The sequence below is a fragment of the Esox lucius genome, chromosome 25 (genome assembly GCF_011004845.1).
Source record: "Esox lucius isolate fEsoLuc1 chromosome 25, fEsoLuc1.pri, whole genome shotgun sequence".
NCBI classification, from domain to species: Eukaryota; Metazoa; Chordata; class Actinopteri; order Esociformes; family Esocidae; genus Esox; species Esox lucius.
Genome location: NC_047593.1, coordinates 16,559,031 through 16,583,837, shown reverse-complemented (window position 1 = coordinate 16,583,837; position 24,807 = coordinate 16,559,031). Strand labels below are relative to the sequence as shown.

At 39.8% G+C, this 24,807-nt stretch overlaps 3 protein-coding genes across 3 annotated transcripts; all 3 read left to right on the top strand.

The window, feature by feature from the left end:
• The first annotated feature begins 525 nt into the window (after positions 1 to 525).
• LOC105021006 (formyl peptide receptor-related sequence 6-like) lies at positions 526 to 1,473 on the top strand. Its single transcript, XM_010888434.3, has one exon. The coding sequence runs from the start codon at positions 526 to 528 to the stop codon at positions 1,471 to 1,473; it is 948 nt and encodes a 315-aa protein (XP_010886736.3).
• A 7,170-nt stretch (positions 1,474 to 8,643) lies between these two features.
• Positions 8,644 to 9,636, top strand: LOC105008687 (N-formyl peptide receptor 3-like). The gene has a single exon (XM_034290919.1). The coding sequence runs from the start codon at positions 8,725 to 8,727 to the stop codon at positions 9,634 to 9,636; it is 912 nt and encodes a 303-aa protein (XP_034146810.1). The 5' UTR covers positions 8,644 to 8,724.
• Positions 9,637 to 18,831: 9,195 nt separating this feature from the next.
• Positions 18,832 to 21,358, top strand: LOC105008690 (chemokine-like receptor 1). The gene is made up of 2 exons (XM_010868045.3): positions 18,832 to 18,847; positions 20,359 to 21,358. Exon 2 carries the CDS (start codon positions 20,387 to 20,389, stop codon positions 21,356 to 21,358), a length of 972 nt encoding a protein of 323 aa, XP_010866347.2. The 5' UTR covers positions 18,832 to 18,847; positions 20,359 to 20,386.
• Positions 21,359 to 24,807: the final 3,449 nt, after the last annotated feature.

The following is a 24,807-nucleotide window of genomic DNA, read 5'->3' as shown; positions in this document are numbered from 1 at the left end:
CACATTGACAGGGCTCCCAGTTCCTTTGGGTCCAAAGGGCCACAAAATGATAGAATATAGACATCATTGATTATTAAATGGACCTTTTTGCACTCCAGTAGGAATGTATGCACACAAACTTGACTTTGACCAAACCCTCATGGTCCCTACACACACACACACACACACCGCACATTCTCTCTACACACACACTTGCTCATACACACTTAGACAAGCCTGTCCACCACAGGAAGTCTGTCAGGCATCACACAAAGACGTGGGTGTTCACAGTCTGTAACAAGATGCTGTATTCCCTTCTGTCTCAACTTAGTGTGTAGTGACCTCTAGAGTCCCCTGTTAGTCTGATTATCTGTCCTGGGTTCAACACTAAGGGGTGGGGGGGTGTGGGGGGGTGAGGACACCATGTGTACTTTCACTACTGTAAATGACATTGGGTACAAGATGGACTCAGGCACCTAAAACAGATTCCTAACTACTGAAACATCTTATCTTCACAGGGATTACAGGTGAAATACACGAAACACAATGGAGAATGATGTCAATTACACACATGACAGTGTCAACACTATTGAAGTGGGTGTTGCTTCCATAACCCACAATAGATGCTTCACTGATGGTTTCTGTATCCTTTACCTGGTGGTCAACATTGTCACCTTCCTGGTTGGGGTTCTTGGGAACGGCCTGGTCATCTGGATCACTGTTCTCAAGATGAAGAAGACGGTCAACACCACCTGGTACCTCAGCCTGGCCGTGTCCGACTTCATATTCTATGTTGCCTTTCTACCCTTTAACATTGTCCGCATTGTTACAGAGGAGTGCATCTTTGGGCCTTTCATTTGTCACTTCACATTTCCTCTGATATACATCAGCTTGTTCAGCAGCGTCTTCCTCCTGGTCATCATCAGTGTTGATCACTGTGTGTTGGTGGTGTTTCCAGTCTGGGCTCAGACCATTCGTACCGTTAACAAGGCCTCTGTTGTGGTGGTCCTGGCCTGGGTTTTGTCTATTGCCCTCAGCACACGCTATATATTTGCAGGTGAAACACACAACTACAAGATGAAAGTGGTGGGTCTGTTCATAGGTGGCTTTGCAATGCCCTTTCTTATCATCATGTTCTGTTACTCTGTTATCATCCTGCAACTGAGAACAAGACGAATGATGAACGTATCCTCCAAGTCCCTCAGAGTAATGACTGTCCTGATAGTCATGTTCTTCATCTCCTGGCTGCCCTTCCATGTCTTCATACTGTTAGAAAAAAACCACCAAAACTACAACCTGGAAATCTTAAGAACTGGACTTATAGTGGGAATAACATTTTCCACAGTCAATAGTTTCCTCAGACCAGTGTTGTATGTTTGCATGGGGAATAACATCCCAACGACACTCAAGAGGTCCATAGTTGGTAGGATTGAGAATGTCCTTGGAGAGGAAGACCCCCCCACCACCAGCCATGAAACATCCTCACATCTCTAAAACTCTCTGAGGATGACAAGGACTCAGGGGCAATGCTTAACTTTGGTAACATTTCTATTATAAATGTATGTTCTTTTGATGGCCTCATGTAAAATAGACCTAAACAACAGGCATGCTGTTCATCTAGTTGACAAGATATTGATGGCACCTCTTCCAGTTTTTATGAGAAATATTACTGTGATGAAGAATGCAAATTGCCTACATAATAAAACCACACAGTTCACATATCCATGTTTACCCTACAAGACAGGCATCCAGTGGTCTCTTCATATTCTCCAAGTGTAGAAAAGTCACAGTAAAACAGTAGAAAATAGAGACATGATTCAACCCTGCATTATTCAAGCAATCAGACAAATGACCATTAAAAGACACTTGCACGATATAATATAATGTGCGGCCATGTATTGTATGTATGTATGTATTCTGTTTGTGTGTTTTAGGGGGTTTGCTAATCCTTTTTTCATGCTTACTCAACCAGGAATTTGGCCAGAACCACTGATCTCAAATCTTACTTTTAACTCCTATTTCACCCACATCCAATCATGTCCTATATAATAAGTATTTATATTCTTTCCATCTCGCTTCCTGTTAAGGTCAGGAGGCTTCATTAACACGAAAATGAATTAACATGTTGAACCCGTATGCATAACACATACAGATATCCACACATTAAATAACGTGGCCATATTTATGAATGAAATATAATGTTAATAATCACCATCTGATGAATGTCCATGTGAGGTTTTTCCGACACAAACAGGAAGACCAGCGATGGTGGTGACCTTTGGTTTACTGTATGTATAAAACAGACCAGCGTTGGTGGTGACCTTTGGTTTACTGTATGTAAGAAACAGACCAGCGATGGTGGTGACCTTTGTTTTACTGTATGTATAAAACAGACCAGCGATGGTGGTGACCTTAGGTTTACTGTATGTATAAAACAGACCAGCGATGGTGGTGACCTTTGGTTTACTGTATGTATGAAACAGACCAGTGATGGTGGTGACCTTTGGTTTACTGTATGTATAAAACAAACTAGTGATGGTGGTGACCTTTTTGGTTTACTGTGTGTATGAAACAGACCAGTGATGATGGTGACCTTTGGTTTACTGTCTGAATAAAACAGACCAGCGATGATGGTGACCTTTGGTTTACTGTATGTATAAAACATTACAGCGTAGATGGTGACCTTTGGTTTACTGTATTATATAAAACTGACCACCTTTGTAAAACCAAATGGCCCTGTAGTCAGAGACATGGACACTCAAGATACCACACTGAATTTGCAATCTTTCTTTATACAAATGCATGAGACAACATGCTTGACTACACGTCAGCCTGCTAAATTCACAACAGGTTGTGTACCTGTAAGAGGGCCAGTGTACCTTCTGACCAAAATAGCGTTTGAGGGCTTCAGAGCAGTTAAAGACCATCTTCAAGTTCAGACATCCTTTTAGACCTGATCAATTTCTTTCTTTTTTTTTTGCATTAATTGCATTTTGGCTGTGTATCCAAATGTTCAGGGTTTCTCTTTAAGTCTTTATAAGTCTTTATATTTCCACCTAAAACAGTTAGGCTCCTTTGGCAGGAAATTTAGGCTCCTTAGGATTCCATCTTGTGGTTCTCATTTAATAATACAAGTAAATTGTCCAGTCAGGTGGGAGTTTGACCCTTGGGCGGCTGCTTGCTGAATTAGTGTTTAGATGTTGGTGTGCATATCTGGAAATATAACACTCTCACTTACTCTCTTTTTACAGGAGGCGCTGAAAAGCAGTTGGTAGAACTGCCATGTGTCTGACTATAAGAGATATGATTTAAGTCCCTTTTCATTAACCTCTATAATCAAACCTCATTTGGCACCATATTCTGTTGAATCTGATTTGAAATGTGACACCGACTCATCTATGGATTGTGGTTCAGGCTTTTAATGAATGAAGTGTTTGGCGTTCGACATTGAGGAACATGCAAGTGACCTGCTATTTCAAGCTTTTCACAACTTTGAAATAATAAAGTAAATAAATGAAAAATATATATATTTGATGTAATTCTTTGTAATAATATTGAAATTTACCCAGAACACTGTCATGAGTGAACATTAAAAGCAAACCTACCACCGAGATGTCTTTACCGCCTTGACACAGTGCATTCTGGCCAGCAGCCTGAAGAGGGCAGTCTTTCACTAAAACAGATAAGTTATGTCATGTCAGACAACTTCAGGCTGATGGGTCTTGTTATAATGTCTCACAGTGAATTTGTTCATCAATTGATCGATTCTGTTTCTAATAAGAACATTAAAAGGATGTTTCACTTGACGTCTGCGCCTGTTTCCTGCCTCATTGACCAGAATACCTTTTTGATTAAACGGTAGAAAAGGGGGAAAAAAGACATGGCTTCTTAAACTTTTAAAGATAGTTATGTGTTTTTTACTTTTATAATATGTATCATGCCCAGCTTTGCCCCCCCGTGGACCCGGGCCTGTTGCTGTATAGACAATGTCCTTTTCCAAACCCTGATCCACACAAATGGGGAGGGAGACGGAAAGGGAACTAACCAAATCTAATTTCATAATCTGGATTTAAGAGTTCTGACTTTACACGTAGACTCTGACCCTGATCCAACACAAATAAACACTACTAACAAGTGTCAAGCCTCCTTGAAGGTATCAGACGGCCATCATCAGGAAGACAACCACAAACCTGGTCCTCATACGGACACATCAGACCATGAACCCAATCATGTTGATCTTCTTGTCCACAAGTCCACACGTGCATTATATCATACCCAGCTATACCACAGGGCCCCTTCACCTGAAACTTTCCCTTCCTGTCTTTCTGAAGCAGTGACATTCAGCCAGAGTGAGAAGAGGAATGTGATTTTTGTGGCCATGGCCCATATATCTTTATAGGTTTTTTCAGCAAGTAGTTTTCTATCTGCCAGAGCATAAGTTTTGTGTGTTTTCAAAGAAGTTAGGTGTTGTGAGACTCAAAATTGTTGGTGAGGTCAGGCGGTTTGTTTATTTTCACATACAGGAAGGACACACAGTTCTCCTCGATGCCGTCATACAGATTATTTTGGTCTTGGTGTACTGGTAGTGTCAGAGAAACAGGAAATACACATTCCCATTTACATTTGCATAGAATACATAAACTTTGTCTTGAGGTCTTGAACACATGTAGCTAACTTTAAGATGTGTCTTTCTGAGACACGTCTGACTGATGTACATTCAACAACTGTCTAGCCTTGCTGTCTTGCCAGGTGGGCTCTCATCACCACTGGGATGCCCTCCCTCCAATACCATTCAGGGGCGGAGTCACTGGCTTGTTGTTGTTTCCCCGTTGCGCCCATCGTGCAACTTTAGTTGAACTCTGCTGGTAATACTCGGCCCTCATTTCAGGGTGGTTGCAGTTGGTAGCTGTACCTTTGGTTGATGCCCGGCAATGTGGGTGGATTGACTTCCTGCCTGTTGGGCCCTGTCCGGGGCCTCCCCCAGATAGGGCCACAGTCTCACTGGACCCCCCTGTCTCCACCCCAAGGGTTTATGCTGCTTTATTATTGTGCCGGAGGAGTAGGGACAGTTCTCCTTCTCCACTCAGTTCTCCTTTTCCACTGTAAATCCTTGTGGATCTAAAGAATGCACTTTCTACATTTTCCCTGTCTCCTTCTCTGTTTAAACTTAGGAGGACATCAGGACTTGGCCCACACGTCCAGAGTACCAGGCTTGAATGACTTGTTGTTGTCCCTGTCCAAAGTCCTCCTGGTTGTGTTGCATATCAAGACCATACCCAACAAAAAGTTAGGTGCTGAAAAATATAAAGGGTGAGTAATAAATAAATATTTTTTTTATTTACTTTGTTGGCTTATAGTAAGCAAAGGAACTGATTAAATAGATTTATATTTAGCTATCCTTTTAAACAATTTGCTCATCAAATAACCTTTTACTGACATTTGTGACTACTGGGATTCCATACAGAACACTGTCATGAGTGACCAGCAAACGTACCAATGAACAGAGACCTTTAACACCTTGACATGGTGCATTCTGCCCAGCAGCCTGAAGAGGGCAGACTTTCACTAAAACAGATAAGGGAAAGATTCTCAGACACTTCAGAGTGACAGGTCTTTAATGATATGGAAAAATATCCAGTTACATAGATAACCCAAGGAAATGAATCTCAAGTTTGGGTTCCCAAAGGGATGTTTTCTACAAGTACTGTTCAGTTTTATTATCCGATATCAAAATTATTTATTGACTGAATTTATGTAATTCTTCAATCCTTACATAAAGAAACCTGGACAGTGCACAGACTCCAATCGTCACATTTGTTTTTTTAAAGTTACAGTTCAATATTTTGGTGAAATTCATCTTACACAAACGTACCCAAATAATGTCTTGTCTAGAGAACAGTCAGCTAAGACACATACAGCACTATACCAACATATAAAAGGAAGAACTAAGGGATGTGCAGTGTTGGTTAACAGCTTCCTGTGTGACATCAGCTCAGATCAACAATCTCATTCCATGAGAACTATATTACAGTCAGGTTGGACTCTTTACTAGTGGTTGGTGCCCAGTTAGACAGCCACATTGTTTTGGACCCTGGTCCCGTGTTTGGTACATAAAGAAACAATGCATATGTCTTTCACCTGGAATGGACTACTGAATATTAGGGACACATTACCAGCTGGTTTCTCATAATTTCTCTCAAATAATGTTCACAAATCTGTCTAAATCTGTGTTAGTGAGCACTTCTCCTTTGCAGAGATAATCCATCCACCTCACAGGTGTGGCATATCAAGATGCTGATTAGACAGCATGATTATTGCATAGGTGTGCCTTAGGCTGCCCACAATAAAAGGCTACTCTAAAATGTGCAGTTTCACTGTATTGGGGGGTTCCGGGGCGGTCCGAAAACCAGTCAGTATCTGATGTGACCACCATTTGCCTCATGCAGTGCAACACATCTCCTTCACATAGAGTTGATCAGGTTGTTGATTGTGGCCTGTGCAATGTCATCATCATCAGGCCGACAACCACAAAGCTAGTTCTCATACGAACACATCAGACCATGAATAGAATCATACCGATCTTCTTGTCCACAAGTCCACATGTGCATGACATCATACCTCAAGCTTATTTATGCTTAAACACCCAGATGACATACATACACACCCATATCCAGATTGGCATGCCTACATCACACACACACACACACACACACACACACACACACAGAAAACCTCGCCAATAACTGATCAGCCTCTTTCCCAAACCCAACCCAGCCCCCTACTATACTAAGTAGATCTTTGCAGACAATTTTAAAAGTCCTGAAGTAGAAATAAGCACAACAATCATCTTAGAGTCTGGTAAGTTCAATTGTACGACCATTATTGTCTGATGATAACAAAAATAATTGTGGTAGGAGATGTAATATTGTTGGAGACCATTGAACATACCATAATACCAAAGTTGTGGGAAATATTTTACTACGGAATTTATACCAGTAGATAGTTAATTTTTATGGACTGCCAAGCATATACTGATTAAGATGTCATTGACAATATTTACAGATCACAATTAAGGCCTTGTTGAATGGTGATGGTTTCCCAAAATTCAAAATGACTTTAGATATAATTTGATAAGAAGCCTCCACCCACCCAAAGTGATAAGCGCCAGTAGAGGTGTGAAGTTTGATTAAAGTGGGAATGTAATAATATCTAGGTTATAGTCAGAATTAAACTTCCTCTGTTTCACATGAAGGAATCACTATTCCAATATTCCACATTGTTCTGTACAGGTTATGGATCATTCCTTACGTTGACAAGTATCTGTCCTGATAATGTGTTGATACAGGAATATGTGTGAGTTCTGCTGTTTTTAGTTTTCATTGTTTGGTTGAGTGATGTAAATAAAACGTAGTGATCAGAGGAGTAATGAATATTCATGGAGAATTATTTAGTGAGTCTCCTGACATATGTATGTAGGAAATATATCTGTTTATCTTATATATTAGACTTGGACTACTGGTCACATTGACAACTGTTGGTATGTTCATTCTGTGACAATCGTAGACATTTCGTACTGCAAAAATGTAATTGTTTAGAAATACAGAGACAATGCATTCCTTCTATAATAGGTTGTCTATTTTTAGTAAGTCTATTTCAATTTAGTGTAATTTTCTATGGTATTTTATCTATGTGCTAGAACACATCAATGTTACTTTAACCAGACTGGACATGCCTGAACTTAAGATTTGGATCGGGTAAATCAGGGTTGTGTATTTTCCTTCATAACAGGTTACCATATGGTGACAGGACTAAGCCATGTGGACTTTTCAATGCATGCTGGTAGGGCACCAAAACTGTTTAAAACATTAATCGAAACCAACGCCCAAAGGGGGTCAGACAATGCTTTTATCTGTGGTACCAATACCAGCGAGGCGAGCAGAAGCTACACACACACACACACACTCACTCACCTCTACTCAGACTAGTGCAAGCTGTAGTTTAGATTTACTGACATGGTGATAGACCATTAGTCCAAAAATATTTATTTAAAATACTAATGTTATATTTAGATGACATAACACAGACTGAGCGGTAAGAATGGTAGCCTACTACTATGAGCTATGGTTACATTATGTTAGCCTAAACACGATAGCCTTTAGCTTTTAGCCATTGCAAATGTTGTATGGAACACTGTTGCCTAGGCTACACAGCAATGCCAGCTGTCTCAAACTAAATAATGGTAGTGTGTATTTCAGGATAAAGATATAACAAGGATAATACTTTGGAAACGTTGTTAATGTAACGTGAATTGAAACTCACTCACATTGAATTCTTTAAATATATCTGCATGACTGTCTTTGACGCACTTGGAAGTGTTTCCTCCTTTAGTCTCGAAGGTTTGAAGGCACAGTTTCCATAGTGGTTTTGGGTATTTGTTACTCCCTGATCATCAACCTCGAACGAAAAGTTGGCGACTCTTTTTCTTTTGGATGAGTTGAGGCGGAGCTACAGTACAGCTGCACTTGCTGCCATCTGTCACGTGTTGGATCCCCGGTACTTACGATTCTGTATATAAACCAGTACTGTCATGTTGTCAGAATGTTGGCATTTTGTGAGGACACCATGTGTACATTCACTACTGTAAATGACATGGGATACAAGATGGACTCAGGCATCTAAAACAGTTTCCTAACTACTGAAACATCTGATCTTCACAGGGATTACAGGTCAAATACAAGAAAAGCAATGGAGTATTATGGCTATTACAAACATAAGGATTTCCCTCTCATAAACCCAAATATATGCTTGACTGATGGTTTCTGTATCTTCTACCTGGTGGTCAACATTGTCACCTTCCTGGTTGGGGTTTTTGGGAACGGCCTGGTCATCTGGATCGCTGGACTCAAGATGAAGAAGACGGTCAACACCACCTGGTACCTCAGCCTGGCCGTGTCCGATTTCATAATCTGTTTTGTCTTTCCACCCTTTTACATCATCATCCTTTTTAAAGAGGTGTGCGTCAAGGGGCTTTTCATGTGTAACTTCACCTTTGCTCTGATATTCATCCCTTTATTCAGCAGTGTCTTCCTCCTGGTCATCATCTGTGTTGATGGCTGTGTGTCTGTGTTGTTTCCAGTCTGGTCTCAGAACATTCGTACCATCAACAAGGCCTCTGTTGTTGTGGTACTGACCTGGTTGTTGTCTGTTGCCCTCAGCACCCGCTATATGTTTGCGGGTGAAAATTACAGGGACAAGATAGTGGCAAGTCACTTCATTGGTGGCTTTGCAGTGCCCTTCCTCATCATCTTCTTCTGTTACTCTTTAACTATCCCGAGACGAATGATGAGTGTGCCCTCCAAGTCCCTCAGAGTAATGACTGCCCTGATCGCCATGTTCATCATCTGTTGGTTGCCCTTCCATGTCTTCATGTTGTTACCCCCGAACCCCATGTATTACAGCCCAGAGGTCATAAGAAGTGGCCTTATAGTGGGAGTAACATTAGCCACAGTCCATAGTTTCCTCAGACCAGTGTTGTATGTTTGCATGGGGAACAATGTCTCACAGACACTCAAGAGGTCCATAGTTGGAAGGATTGAGAATGTCCTTGGAGAGGAAGACCCCCCCACCACCAGCCATGAAACATCCACACAAGGATGACAAGGCCTCAGGGGCTGTGGAACACAATGTTATAAGCAATGCTTAACTTTGGTGACATTTCTATTATAAATGTTTGTTCTTTTGACGGCCTAATGTCAACGTAAAGCCTTCATTACATTAACAGGGTGTTCATCAGATTGAGGATTGAATAGAGATTGATGGCATCTCTTTTAGTTCTTATAAGAAATATTACTGTAATGATGAATGCAATTTATCTACTTAATAAAACCATACAGCTCACATATCCATGCCTACCCTGTATGGTAGCCGACCAGTTGTCTGTTCATGGTCTCAAAGTCTACAAAATTCACAGTAAAACAGTAAATAACATGATCAGAGAAACTCCCTTCCACACTGCATTAATCAAGCAAACAGACAAATTACTGTTTAAAGTCACTTGTGTGACATATAGTCACTTATATGTTTGTGTATTTTAGGGGGTTTGGATATCCTGGGGGTCTATATTCATGCTTGCTCAACCAGGAAGTTGGCCAGAACAGTGATCTTGGGTCTGTTTAACTTTATTCAGTAAGAGGTTTTCTGTCTACCAGAGCATAAATGTTGTGTCGTTTCAAAGAAATTAGAAAGTGTTGTGAGACTCAAAATTATCCTGTCAGTCGTCAAGATTGTTTGTGAGGTCTGATGGTTTATTTATTTTCACATACAGGAAGGACACACTGTTCTCATCAATGCCGTCATACAGAATATTTTTGTCTTGGTGTGCTGGCAGTCTAAGAGAAACAGGAAACACACATTCCCATTTACATTTGCATAGAATACTTAAACATTGACTAGAGGACTTTAAACCCAACATATGGTCACATATCTGGTTGATTGTATATATACAACAAAAAGTGTTAGAATCTGATAACCAGGTTGCGTCTGGAAGTTTCTACTGCTTGAGCTAGAGGTTGCACATCTAGTTAATCATCAAAGATGTTTTCATGGGATTCTGGTTGCTAAAACCAAAACAGTGTTAATGCTTTGAGGAACCTTTTTTGAATATATAGTTCTGTAGTTCCAAACTAACCAGCGGACTCCACACCAAAGTAAAAATTATTAATCCTTCACATTTCACTCTTTCACTCTTTCTATTTTTTTCTTGTCTGATGCTCTCCGTCTCCTGAAAAGGAAAGACTGATGCAAGTTAAAATACCTGTTATTCTCCTTCTGTGGTGAAATGTACAGTAAATAATGTTTTGCATATCCTTTTAGGATTTGGACTGTAGCACTCCACACAGTTACAGCAGTACAATGCGTATCGATGACCAACAATGAGAAGTGATTATATTGTATTCTCCACAATCACCAGAAGGGGGCGGAATGTCACGAATGAGTTTTCAGGCCCCACAATCTCTCCAGCAGAGTCATCACAAACCCTGTTCCTCAAGTGAAAGTCATGCCTGTACACGGTTCTATGTCACTAACATTAATTTTAACTATGCTTACATTCACTAAAGAATAATTACTTCAATCCTTTCCATCACCCTTCCTGTTTAGGTCAGGAGTGTTCAGGAACCCCTAGTATCAGGAGTGTTCAGGAACCCCTAGGATCGTATTGGACACTTATGCACAGGGCCATGGCTAGGAATCCTGGGCCCCCTGAAATGATATATGCCCGGGCCCCCTTACTTACAGATTATAATGACATTATTACAATCAGTGGGCCCTGCCAAGCCATGTGCCCTTTAAATCATATCCCACTTTATAGCCCTGCTTAAATGTATCACATACAGAAATCCACAAGTAAATTATTAAACATACCATTGAACAGAGACCTTTACCACCTTGACATGGTGCATTCTGTCCAGCAGCCTGAAGAGGGCAGACTTTCACAAAAACAGATAAGTGAAAGATTCTCATACACATTTCAGTGACAGGTATTCAATTTTGTGGAAAAATCACATGTTTAGGCTGATTTCATATAATTCTTCAATCCTTATATAAAGAAAGCTCGATTAGTGGATTTAGTTATCAAAGTGCTATTTGTTGTCGGAATTTTTTTTTTTTTTATAGTACATTGTTTTCTTTAGGTATGCTCTAAGGCCACAGTGAATCTGGTGAACTAACATACAGTAAATAGTACAAGTACCCAAATAATGTCTTGTCTAGACATCAGTCAGCTAAGACACATACAGCACTATACCAACATATAAAAGGAAGAACTAAGGGATGTGCAGTGTTGGTTAACAGCTTCCTGTGTGACATCAGCTCAGATCAACAATCTCATTCCATGACAACTATATTACAGTCAGGTTGGACTCTTTACTAGTGCTTGGTGCCCAGTTAGACAGCCACATTGTTTTGGACCCTGGTCCTGTGTTTGGTACATAATGAAACAATGCATATGTCTTTCACCTGGAATGGACTACTGAATATTAGGGACACATTACCAGCTGGTTTCTCATCCAATAATACACCAGTGAAGGACACTGACTGGTTGCACTTAAAGTTGAGTTTGGCTTCTGAGGAAACCAAGTATAAGACAAGAGTTAGTCTGAGAGGAAACCAATTATGAGAAAATCTTTTGGACAGAGCTAGCCAGAGTCCCAGGTATGACTGTGCTGTCTTGTCAGTTCTGCACCAACTAATCTAGGACTGGTATCAGTAGATCTTTGCAGATCCTTAGCTGATATTCTGAAAAGACTGTCTGAAAAACATTCAACCTAGTGGAAAACAAGTCTAAGGAGTTGTTGTCAACTTACTGTTCATTATAATATGATGGTGATCCTGCTATAATGGTGCCTTCAGGTTTATTGTTGAAGATTCACAATAAATGCTTCACTCAGTGTTGTCATTCCAATAACACCTGTTACATTATAAACAGCACTATATATTAACACTAATCTTAATAAACAATTTTTTATGTTTGATATTTCATCTGGTTACAAACCTTGAACCTCCAGTAGATGGAGCAGCTACTACATCTGAGCAAAGAAGCGTAAACACTTCCACAACCTTTGCAAAACCAGATGGCACTGTAGTCAGAGACATGGACACTCAAGACACCACACTGAAATCAGAATCTTTCTTTATACAGATGCAAGAGACAACATGCTTGACTACAGGTCAACCTGCTAAATTCAAAACATGTTGTGTACTTGTAAGAGGACCAGTGTACCTTCTGACCAAAATAGGGTTTGAGGCATCCAGGCTAATAGCAACACACACTATTAAAGCACTTCACTAATGTACAAATGTGGGCATCAGAGCAGTTAAAGACCACAGGTCTACAAGTACAGACCTCTTTTTAGACCAAATAATTTCTTTGTAATTTTTTTGTTTACTTCATCAATTACACATGTATTAAAGCGCATTTTGGCTGTGTGTCTAAATATTTCAGGGGGATTCTCTTTAAGTCTTTATATAAATCTTTATACTTCCACCCAAAACAGTTGTAGTTATAGAAGGAAAATGAGGCTCCTTAGTACGCCATCTAGTGGTTCTCATTTAATATTACAAGTATATTTTCCAGTCAGGTGGGAGTTTGACTCCTGGGCATCTGCTTGCTGAATGTATGTTTAAATGTTGGTCTGCAGATCTGGAAATATACCGTTCTCACTTCCTGTCTTTTTACAGGAGGTTCCGAAAAACAGTTGGTAGATCAGCCATGTGCCCGACTATGGGAGATTAGATTTTAGTCCTTTTACATTAACCTCTATAACCAAACCTTATTTGGCACTGTAGATTGCTAAATTTGATTTGAAATGTGGCACCGATTCATCTATAGATTGTGGTTCCGGCCTTGTCTGAATGTGTTTGGCGTTCGACCTTGAGGAACATGCAAGTGACATGCTATTTCAAGCTTCTCAAAACTCACAACAAGTAAATAAATCCAAAATAATTATTTGATGCAATTCTTTGAAAAAATATTGAAATACTGCCTAAAACATACCCAAAACACTGTCACTGACCGTTAAGAGCAAACCTACCACCCAGAGGACATTAGTGCCTTGACAGTGCATTCTGACCAGCAGCCTGAAGAGGGAAGTCTTTCAATAAAACAGAGTAGTGAAATCTTGTCAGACAGATTTCAGACTGGTGTGGTTATAATGTCACAGTGAATTTGTGCAAAAACATATACAATTTCAAGGATTTCCTGCTTTTTTCAGATGTTGTCAACAAGTAAAGTTCAATTTCATTATTTGTCTGCAGTCACATTATGTTAAGACTGATCTGAAATTCAGTGCCTGCCTCAAGTGGAGGAGTTTAAGTATATAGGGGTCCTGTTCACGAGTGAGGGAAGGATGGAACGGGAGATTGACAGACGGATTGGTGCAGCTTCTGCAGTAATGTATCGGTCTGTCGTGGTGAAGAAAGAGCTGAGCAGCAAGGCGAAGCTCTCGATTTACCGGTCAATCTACGTTCCTACTCTCACCTATGGTCATGAGCTTTGGGTCATGACCGAAAGGACAAGATCCCGGATACAGGCGGCCGAAATGAGCTTTCTCCGCAGGGTGGCTGGGCGATCCCTTAGAGATAGGGTGAGAAGCTCGGTCACCCGGGAGGAGCTCAGAGTAGAGCCTCTGCTCCTCCACATCGAGAGGGGTCAGCTGAGGTGGCTTGGGCATCTGTTTTGGATGCCTCCGGAACACCTTCCTGGGAAGGTGTTCCGGTCCCGTCCCACCGGGAGGAGACCCCGGGGAAGACCTAGGACACGCTGGAGGGACTATGTCTCCCGGCTGGCCTGGGAACGCCTCAGTCCCCCCCCGGAAGAGCTGGAGAAAGTGTCTGGGGAGAGGGAAGTCTGGGAATCCCTGCTTAGACTGCTGCCCCCGCGACCCGGCCCCGGATAAGCGGAAGATGATGGATGGATGATCGATGATTTGAAATTCCATACACTAAAACATCCAGCTGGTAAAATTAGCAAAACAACAAAGACTCTAGCTATTATCTTTTGCATAGTCCACAACATCAGAGGCAGCAGGAATAAACAGTGAAGTATTCTTAACTTTGTGAAATGGACCCTTTGCATCTCACTCTTTTGAAATGTATTATTAACAGAGACATATTATTCTTCACAATAAAATCTCTTCAACTTTGCATTAATCGAGCAAACAGTGAAATGACCTTTAAAAGACACTTGTATGGTATGATATTCATGCAGTCTAGTGAGCAGCCATGTATTGAGACTCTGTTCTTTTAACCTGTGGTCTGATTATGTATTTTAGCTTATCCTTGGGGTCTATCTTCATGCTTACTCGAACAGGAATATGGTCAGAACCAATGATCTCGGATCTGTATAACTTTTTCATTTTTTTGTCAAAGATTTTCCATCTACCAGAGCAAAAGTGTTGTGTCATTTCAAAGAAGTTAGAAGGTGTTGATTGTTGGTGAGGTCAGGTGGTTTGTGTATTTTCACAAAAAGGACAGAGTACTTTTGTCTTGGTGTACTGGCAGTGTAAGAGAAACAAGAAAACACATTCCCATTTACGTTTGCATAGAACAGATGAACATTGACTTGAGGACTTAAAATGCAACATTGTCTTTACTCTAAACTTGAATGTTGTCTTGAGACATGCTGTGGACTTTCAAAATGGTGACTTGGTCCCGTCTGGTTGAGTGTATATAAACACAAAAATGTGTTTGAATCTGATAAACAGGTGACGTCTTTACCAAAAGTTTCTCCTGCTTGAGCTGGAGGCTAAACATTTAGATCAGCATCAAAGATGTTTTCATGGGATTCTGGTTACTGATACCAAAACAGTGTTAGAGCTTTGTGGAAGGCGTTTAGCAGATATTCTGGTCCAGAGGACTGTAGCTACAGTTTGTTAAAGCTGTACGAACCTATGTACAACATAACAATGTATTAAATATACAGTACTGTAGATCCAAACTAACCAGCGGACTCCACACCAAAGTAGAAGTTGTGAAAATAAATAATAAATAAGCACATAGAGAACCAGATGGATTTGTCCATGCATCTATGATATTCATGGTTTTTTAAATATTTTACATATAGATATTCCATTTCATGTACCTGTTGAAGCAACAGGCAAAAGGTTTTCTGACTTGTTATCACAAGTGGTGTTGGCAAAATCTTCATCATGAGATTACAATGATCTTATTATGGAATTCACAAGCATATAGATTCCAGAGACCAGACATTACAAAACGACAACCACTGACACTTTTTGCACCCAAACGAATCCTGTTAACAAGTGTCAAACCCCACTGTAGGTGTGAGATGTCCCTCATCGTGCAGAGTAACCACAAACCTAGTTCTCATACAGATACAGTAGTCCATAAAGGCACAGTAATGCAAGTAAAACAGTTGTCATGGTCAGAGTTTGTCAGGTTGAGTGACTGTTGATTTCTCAGGAACAAATTTCGCTAAAATATTGATTGTAATAGAACTACAGGAATAGAACATTGTTATTATCCATGTAAATATGACATTAAATTAAATATCATATTTGGTGATTGTGGAATATCCTCAGTCATTAAGGTGACTTTACTGGTGACCTCTAACTGATGTTTAGCTCCTTCCTAGCCTGAGTACCAGATCTGTTTGTGTTTGTGTTTTGTTCATTTCTCTTCCCCTGGCTCCAACCGATATTGTCACCCCAAACAATGAGATAATAGTTGTTTAGAATGAAATGTACCTGGAACTCAGGCTATCTGTATCCAAAGTTTCTAGGAGCACCAATGCCACATAAAGGCCTGGTTACAATATGCCCGACAACACCTTGACATGCCTCACAGCTTCTGACACAGTGTAATTTTGAGTGACAAGACCAAAATAGAGCTTTACGGTCACAACCATGAGCGCCATGTTTGCAGAGGGGTAAACAAGGCCTATAGTGAACAGAATACCATCCCCACTGTGAAGCATGGTGGTTGCTCACTGAAGTTTTTTTTTTTTTTTGGGGGGGGGGGTGTGTGAGCTCTAAAGGCACAAGGAATCATGTGAAAATTGATGGCAACCAAACTAAAAACTAACCCCACTTGTATGTTACCCTTAAAAACACCCTTAAGACGGAAATAGCTTAAATAATTTTAGGGACATGCTGAAAAACCTTTTTACAGTCTTACCAGGAACTTTTGGTCCCTCACACACAGGCAAGAAAAACAGATGTCCTCTTTTTATTGTTTTTTCTCTTCATGCATGAGTTTCGTGTGAACGACACCATCAGCAACGCCACTCCTGACACAGAAAGGCCCTTCTACCTCATGATCATGAATCCCCTCTAACCAGGGACTGAAACAGGTCTAGAAAACTCTCTTGCAAAAATACAGTGGCTCTTAAAAGTATTGACAATCCTTGGACCGCATTTTATGGTATTACAACATTAAATTAAAATTGTTATAATTTATTTAATTTTGCCATTGATCAATGCCAATGCATCCTTCATATCAAAGGGAAAAATTCACTTGACAAATCTACTTGTTGGTCAGATGATAAGTGGTGCCTGGTTTCCTCCAGATGTGACACTTGACATTCAGGCTCAATCTTGTGGTATGGCATTTTAACTAACTCATTGTCATTCTTTATGGTCTTTCTATGGATGCAGACTTTGGGCTGGACCCTCTGCTCAGCCTCTCATATGAAAAAGGCCAGGATTGACAAAATGGTTGATAACTATGGCAATCATTTCCTCTAAAACTAGAGTTCTTTGTATTCCACTTTGAGTTACTCCACCAGAACACATTTGAACCCCTCTTTCCTTGCTCTTTCTTGATCCAGTCTTGCTAATAAAATCTCATAGGTGACCACTTTTATGCATGCATACAAATTGATTGCTGATTGCTTTAACCCAGTTTCATTAAATGTTTCCCAGCAATAAAGAAAAACTGTCATCCACATTTCTATTGGTCCCGTGAACCACAAGAAAAAGCTAACTTGACTAAATAGGCCATTTTGTGGGAGATCAAAGTTGAATTTTTATCTGTAAAACCCAGAGAGGGAATGATCTAATTTGAATATTCAGATTAGGCAACACCTTCAATAGTAACTTTCACTGGTTGTATGGACCTGGATGAATATGAATATTATATTATCTGATTGAGTATGCTGAACTAAAACTACGATTTGGACCCAAATCTTTTATTCTGTATAATTTACTGGTAACAATTTTCTTTCCTACATAATTTACTGCTTTAAACTTTTAATTTAACCTGTGGTTTAAGGTCAAGGAAATGACCTTTAGGTTATGTACATTAGATGCTGACTGGTTTTGTTACATTCCACCGTGTTTCCAGTTTATAACTTTACCAGTTCACTCAAAATGAAATCTTCTAGCCTTGTCAAAAGACATCAATTACTTTTGGAATAAAACAGAAATACCTTTGAATATTTATTTGCTTTTCTATTGTTATATGTTTTTTTACAAGCAGATAATCTCATACTAAACATATCAATAGCTTTAACCAATGAAGACCAAAATCATTTATAAAGCAGTGGTGAGAATTATATTATAATGAAAGTATGTCTGTCCCTAAAGTAATAAATAGAATGGGTTACACATATCTTTACATTTCAACCAAGACGTGACAAAATGTACCACAAATAAAACCTGAAGCTGTTCACATCCCATTTAATTGAGAATGCAGCTTACATGATCAAACTTCACCCATCATTCTTCAGTTGTAAAAAGGAAGGACGGATAGTAATTGCTTCAAAATGACCTTGATGCACAGCAACCAGAGTGATGAGAGAAGAGGAACATGGTTTTTGTGGCTGTAACAGTTTTCAGTTTTGTTAAGATCATCGCAAAAAGTTTCTCTAATGAAAAAGTTGCCTTTCAAAATGGTTCACTTTAGAATAGCAAACACAATGTGCCACTGGAACACAGGAGTGATGGTTGCTGATAATGGGCTTCTGTATGTAGATATTCCATTAAACATCAGCCGTTTCCAGCTACAATAGTCATTCACATTATTAACAATGTCTACACTGTATTTTTTATTACATTGGATATTATTAGCACGGGAAAACATTTGTGCTTAAACATCAAGATGACATACATGCATACCTACATCATGCACACAGATGTGCGCACACACGCGCACTCACACACACACACACACACACACACACATACACACACACACACACACACACACACACACAGACGACCTTGCTTATAGTTGATCCGCCTCTTGCCCAAACCCAACCCAGCCCCCTACAATACTAAGTATATCTTTGCAGACAGTTTTAAAATTGAATTTCTGAACTATAACAAAGCACAACAATCATCTTAGATTTTAGGTAAGTTTAATGGTACAACCATTATTGTCTGATGATAACTAATCAATTGTGGTAGGGGATGTAGTATTGTTGGAGATCATTGAACGTACCATAATACAAAAGTTCCTGGAAATATTTTCCTGTGGAATTAATAAAGTATCTTGTCATGATGTGTTAAATTTGAAAGAAGTGTTATGCCAATTACCGATTAAAATTGCATTGACAATATATACAGTTCACAATTAAAGGTCAGGGTTAGGTTTAAAAAACATTCCGGGGCTGTTTCTGTTAATCCTATATATTAGACTTGGACTACTGTATATGTTCATAAATGTTGGTATGTTCATTCTGTGACAATTGTACACATTTCTTACTGCAGAAATGTCATTACTTAGAAATATACAGAGATAATGCAATAGGTTGTCTGTTTTTAGTCTAATTCAATTTAGTGTAATTGTCTATGGTATCTTATCTATTTACTAGCACAAATTGTTTAGTTATGTCCAAGTCATGTTTTAATAGCCCGGTGAAATTATGTTATAAAAAGTATATAAAATACTGGAATACCAGTGTAAATCAATGACTCCTCTCAACATTTCAAACCAATTTTATTGCCTGCTTCGGCAGTGATCCAAAATGTGTTCATCAGATTATTGTCTTACAATTTTTTTAATCGCTTGGTACTATTTCCCCAAATATTTAATTATGTTTCAGAACCCTGAATAAAACACACATCAGATCTTCAAAAATAAATGTTTCCAAATTCACATTTTACAGATACTTTATTACAAAACACAAGCTCAAACAATCATTGTTCCATCTAGAAAAACATGTTTCATATAAAGTACTTGCAGAACGTTTGATAGGAACGGTCAACTTGCACTGCTGCTCGAAGCCCACATTCCTATTTTATCTTACCAGGTGGTAATTAGAATGCCCTAAAAAAAGGATGTCCAGTAAGACATATTCCAGTCACATTTTACTCTGTCTCATAGTGTAAAAGGGCCCTTGGTCCTTGGGAAGAGAACACCTTCATACACATTGACATGGTGTAGCGTGGTGAAAGGAGGGAACCAGGCAAAGGATCCAGAGTACAGTACCCTTACAGGGAACGTTCTTATACAATTAGAATTAAAGGAAACAACGGGTCAAAACCCAGAATGAAGGTGCCGTCACAACAGCGTATACCATACACGTAACAGGGAAAACAATAACACACAAGGGGAAACAGATATTAACTAGTAATGATTAGAAATGTGGATTAGGTGTGTGTAGTTGTGACAGGAAAGGCCAAGGGGCGTTTAGGATAACGTGTTGTGTGGTGCTGGGAAACTGGAATACAGGACCAAGGGAACATTGGCAGAGTCCCCCTGTTAGTCTAATTATCTGTCCTGGGTTCAACACTAAGGGGTGGGGGTGTGGGGGGGTGAGGACACCATGTGTACTTTCACTACTGTAAATGACATTGGGTACAAGATGGACTCAGGCATCTAAAAAAGTTTCCTAACTACTGAAACATCTTATCTTCACAGGGATTACAGGTCAAATACACGAAACACAATGGAGGATTATTACATATTCCCTCTCATAAAACACAATATATGCTTCAGCGATTTTTTCTCTATCTCCAACCTGTTGGTCAATTTTTTCAACTTCCTGGTTGGGGTTCTTGGGAACGGTCTGGTCATCTGGATCACTGGTCTCAAGATGAAGAAGACGGTCAAAACCACCTGGTACCTCAGCCTGGCCGTGTCCGACTTCATATTCTGTGTCGCCTACCCACCCTTTTACATCATCTTCATTGTAAGAAAGGAGTGCATCTTTGGGCTTTTCATGTGTAACTTCACCATTGCTCTGATGTACATCACCTTGTACAGCAGCGTCTTCCTCCTGGTCATCATCAGTGTTGATCACTGTCTGTCGGTAGTGTTTCCAGTCTGGTCTCAGACCAACCGTACCATCGACAAGGCCTCTATTGTGGTGATCCTGACCTGGGTTTTGTCTGTTGCCCTCAGCACCCGTTTTAATTTCACAGGTAGAACACAAGTGTTCATTGTTGGGTTTGTAGTGCCGTTCCTCATCATCATCTTCTGTTACTTTTGTGTTACTTTTATCCTGCGACTGAGAACCAGACAAATGATGAGTGTGTCTTCCAAGCCATTCAGAGTAATGATTGTTCTGATAGCTATGTTCTTCATCTGCTGGCTGCCCCTTCATGTCTTCATACTGTTAGACCAGAACGACGCATTTAAAAATGCATTTAACAAAACATTTAAACCCGAACCATACATAACATCTGGACTATCTGTGGGAGTAATATTAGCCACTGTCCATAGTTTCCTCAGACCAGTGTTGTATGTTTGCATGGGGAATAACGTCCCACCAACACTCAAGAGGTCCATAATTGATAGGATTGAGAATGTCCTTGGAGAAGAAGACTCCCACACCACCAGCCATGAAACATCTCTAAAACTCTTTGAGGATGATAAGGCCTCAGGGGCTGTGGAACACAGTGTTATAAGCAATGCATAACTTCTATTATAAATGTATGTTCTTTTCGTGGCCAAATGGAAATTTGCCCAAAACTGTATCCTCTGGTTGAGAGTTGAAAAGAGATTGACTGTCATGGTGCGGTGAGCAGCAGTGCCACCGTGCCATATTTTCACAATTTCCCATATTCTCACGAACACATCCCGGACTGTCACATGTTTTCAATCCTTCACACCAGGTCCCAATTTGAATCGTTTGTATGTGTATATATGTTTCCCCTCTGCTCCCCACATTGTGGCTCATTGTTCTTGTCATGTTTGGATGTCGTTTATGTTGCCGTTATTGTAAGTACTTGTGTTATTTCATATTGTCGTTTTTTGCTGCTTTAGTCAGCCCTTTACTTTGTGTGTTTTGTGCTCGGTGTTTGTTTATTTCTTATCAATTAAAGAATCCACACCGACTACCCCTGCCTGCACCTGGTTCCTTGTCCATGCAACACTGCACTACACCACCTGTTGTGACATTGACAGATTCTGTTTTAGCTTACAGTATGTATTACTGTAATGAAGAATGCACATTGTCTGTGTAATAAAACCATACAGCTCACATATCCATGTTTACCTTACAAGACAGCAATCCAGTGGTCACTACATGGTCAAATCTAAAAAAATTCAAGGTAAAACAGTAGATAACAGAGACATGATCACAGAAACACCCTTCAACCCTGCATTAATCAAGCAAACAGACAAATGACCATTAAAAGACACTTGTATGGTATGATATTTTTGCAGTCTATTATGCAGCAATTTACTTTGACTCTTAACCTATGTTCTTTTTGGGTATTAGTTAGCAAGATAGTTGTTGAGGTCACATACACGAATGTCACAGTTCTCACCATCCTTTTCAACTTTTTTGGAAAGGAAAGAAAAAGGTGCAGTGGTCTCTTAATTCTTTCCCGAGCTGTAGATACAACCACAGGCAACAATTTAATATCTTTTTCAGATAGAAATGTATGATTGATTAGCTCCGTCACAATATGAAGTTCTCACATCATAAAAATAATGAAATAAAGAGTAAACATTAATTTGATGTAATTATTAAGACATACCCAGAACTACCAAATCCCTGGAATGACAAGTGTCAGGTCTAGGTTATTTGATGAGTGAATTGTTAAATATAAAATTTGTTTAATAATTTCCTTTGCCATCTAAAAGCCAACAAAGTATATTTTAAATAATTCATTTATTTCTAGTTTTACTTTTACTTTTCCTCTTGAAACATTTCACATTTTCCTAGTGGCATATTATAATTAGAAGGGTGTGTCTAAACTACCTGGGCAGTATCTGATCCACCATTGGCTAATCTTTGTGCACAAGAAACACTCAACTACTACTGTCTGTTGGGACTAATACTACCAGACTTAGCCACTAGATGTCAGTGAGATTACTTTCAGAGATATAGTTTAGCTTGATAGCTAGCTATCTTATTTGACTGTTAACCATTGTCTTGTTGTAGGGACATCAGGGATAAAATTGTAGACCTGCATACGGCTGGGATGGGCTGACAACAGGCAAGCAGCTTGGCGCAACAACTGTTGGCGCAATTATTATAAAAAGTTCAAGATGATGTTCAATCTCCCTCTGTCTGGGGCTTTATGCAAGATCTCACCCTGTGGTGCATCAATGATCATGAGGAAGGTGAGGGATCAGCCCAGAACTACACAGGTCATGTGGTCTGATGAGCCTTTTGGTCTAAACTCCACTCGCTGTGTTTGGAGGAAGAAGAAGGATGAGTACAACCCCAAGAACACCATTCCAACCGTGAAGTATGGAGGTGGAATCTTAATTCTTTGGGGATGCTTTTCTGCAAAGCGAGCTGAAAGTCCGTATTGCCCAGCGACAGCCCCAAAATCTGAAGGATCTGGAGAAAGTCTGTATGCCAAAATCCCTGCTGCAGAGTGTGCAAACCTGGTCAAGAACTACAGGAAATGTATGATCTCTGTAATTGCAAACAAAGGTTTCTGTACCAAATATTAAGTTCTGCTTTTCTGATGTATCAAATACTTATGTCATGCAATAAAATGCTAATTAATTACTTAAAAATCATACAATGTGATTTTCTGGATTTTTTTTTTGATTCCGTCACTCACAGTTGAAGAGTACCTATGATAAAAATGATAGACTTCTACATGCTTTGTAAGTGGGAAAACCTGCAAAATCGGCAGTGTATCAAATACAGGCGCTGGTTATATAATTAGAAAAAAAAAAGTTTATTTATTTCAGCAATTCCATTCAAAAAGTGAAACTTGTATAATGTATACATTCATTTCACACAGACTGATATATTTCAAGTGTTTATTTATTTTAAAGTTGATGATTATAACTGAAAACTAATGAAAAACCCAAATTCAGTATCTCAGAAAATTTGAATATTGTGAAAAGGTTCAATATTGAAGACACCTGGTGCCACACTCTAATCAGCTAATTAACTCAAAACACCTGCAAAGGCCTTTAAATGGTCACTCAGTCTAGTTCTGTAGGCTACACAAACATGGGGAAAAGTGCTGACTTGACAGCTGACCAAAAGACAACCATTGACACTTGCACAAGGAGGGCAAGACACAAAAGGTCATTGCTAAAGAGGCTGGGTGTTCACAGAGCTCTGAGTCCAAGCACATTAATAGAGAGGCGAAGGGAAGGAAAGGATGTGGTAGAAAAAAGTGTACAAGCAATAGAGATAACCGCACCCTGGAGATTATTGTGAAACAAAACCCATTCAAAAATGTGGGGGAGATTCACAAAGAGTGAACTGCAGCTGGAGTCAGTGCTTCAAGAACCACCACGCACAGACGTATGGAAGACATGGGTTTCAGCTGTCGCATTCCTTGTGTCAAGCCACTCTTGAACAAGACACAGCGTCAGAATCGTCTCGCCTGGGCTAAAGACAAAAAGGACTGGACTGCTGCTGAGTGGTCCAAAGTTATGTTCTCTGATGAAAGTCAATTTTGCATTTCCTTTGGAAATCAAGGTCCCAGAGTCTGGAGGAAGAGAGGAGAGGCACCTAATCCACGTTCCTTGAAGTCCAGTGTAATGTTTCCACAGTCAGTGATGGTTTGGGGTGCCATGTCATCTGCTGGTGTTGGTCCACTGTGTTTTCTGAGGTCCAAGGTCAACACAGCCGTCTACCAGGAAGTTTTACAGCACTTCATGCTTCCTGCTGCTGACCAACTTTTTGGAGATGCAGATTAAATTTTCCAACAGGACTTGGCACCTGCACACAGTGCCAAAGCTACCAGTAGTTTAAGGACCATGGTATCCCTGTTCTTAATTGGCCAGCAAACTCGCCTGACCTTAACCCTTTAGAAAATCTATGGGGTATTGTGAAGAGGAAGATGCGATATGCCAGACCCAACAATGCAGAAGAGCTGAAGGCCACTATCAGAGCAACCTGGGCTCTCATAACACCTGAGCAGTTCCACAGACTGATCGACT

Excerpts from the sequence above, each read along its gene's own strand:
- LOC105008687 (XM_034290919.1), top strand. The coding sequence starts at position 8,725 with ATGGAGTATTATGGCTATTACAAACATAAGGATTTCCCTCTCATAAAC.
- LOC105008690 (XM_010868045.3), top strand. The coding sequence starts at position 20,387 with ATGGAGGATTATTACATATTCCCTCTCATAAAACACAATATATGCTTC.
- LOC105021006 (XM_010888434.3), top strand. The coding sequence starts at position 526 with ATGGAGAATGATGTCAATTACACACATGACAGTGTCAACACTATTGAA.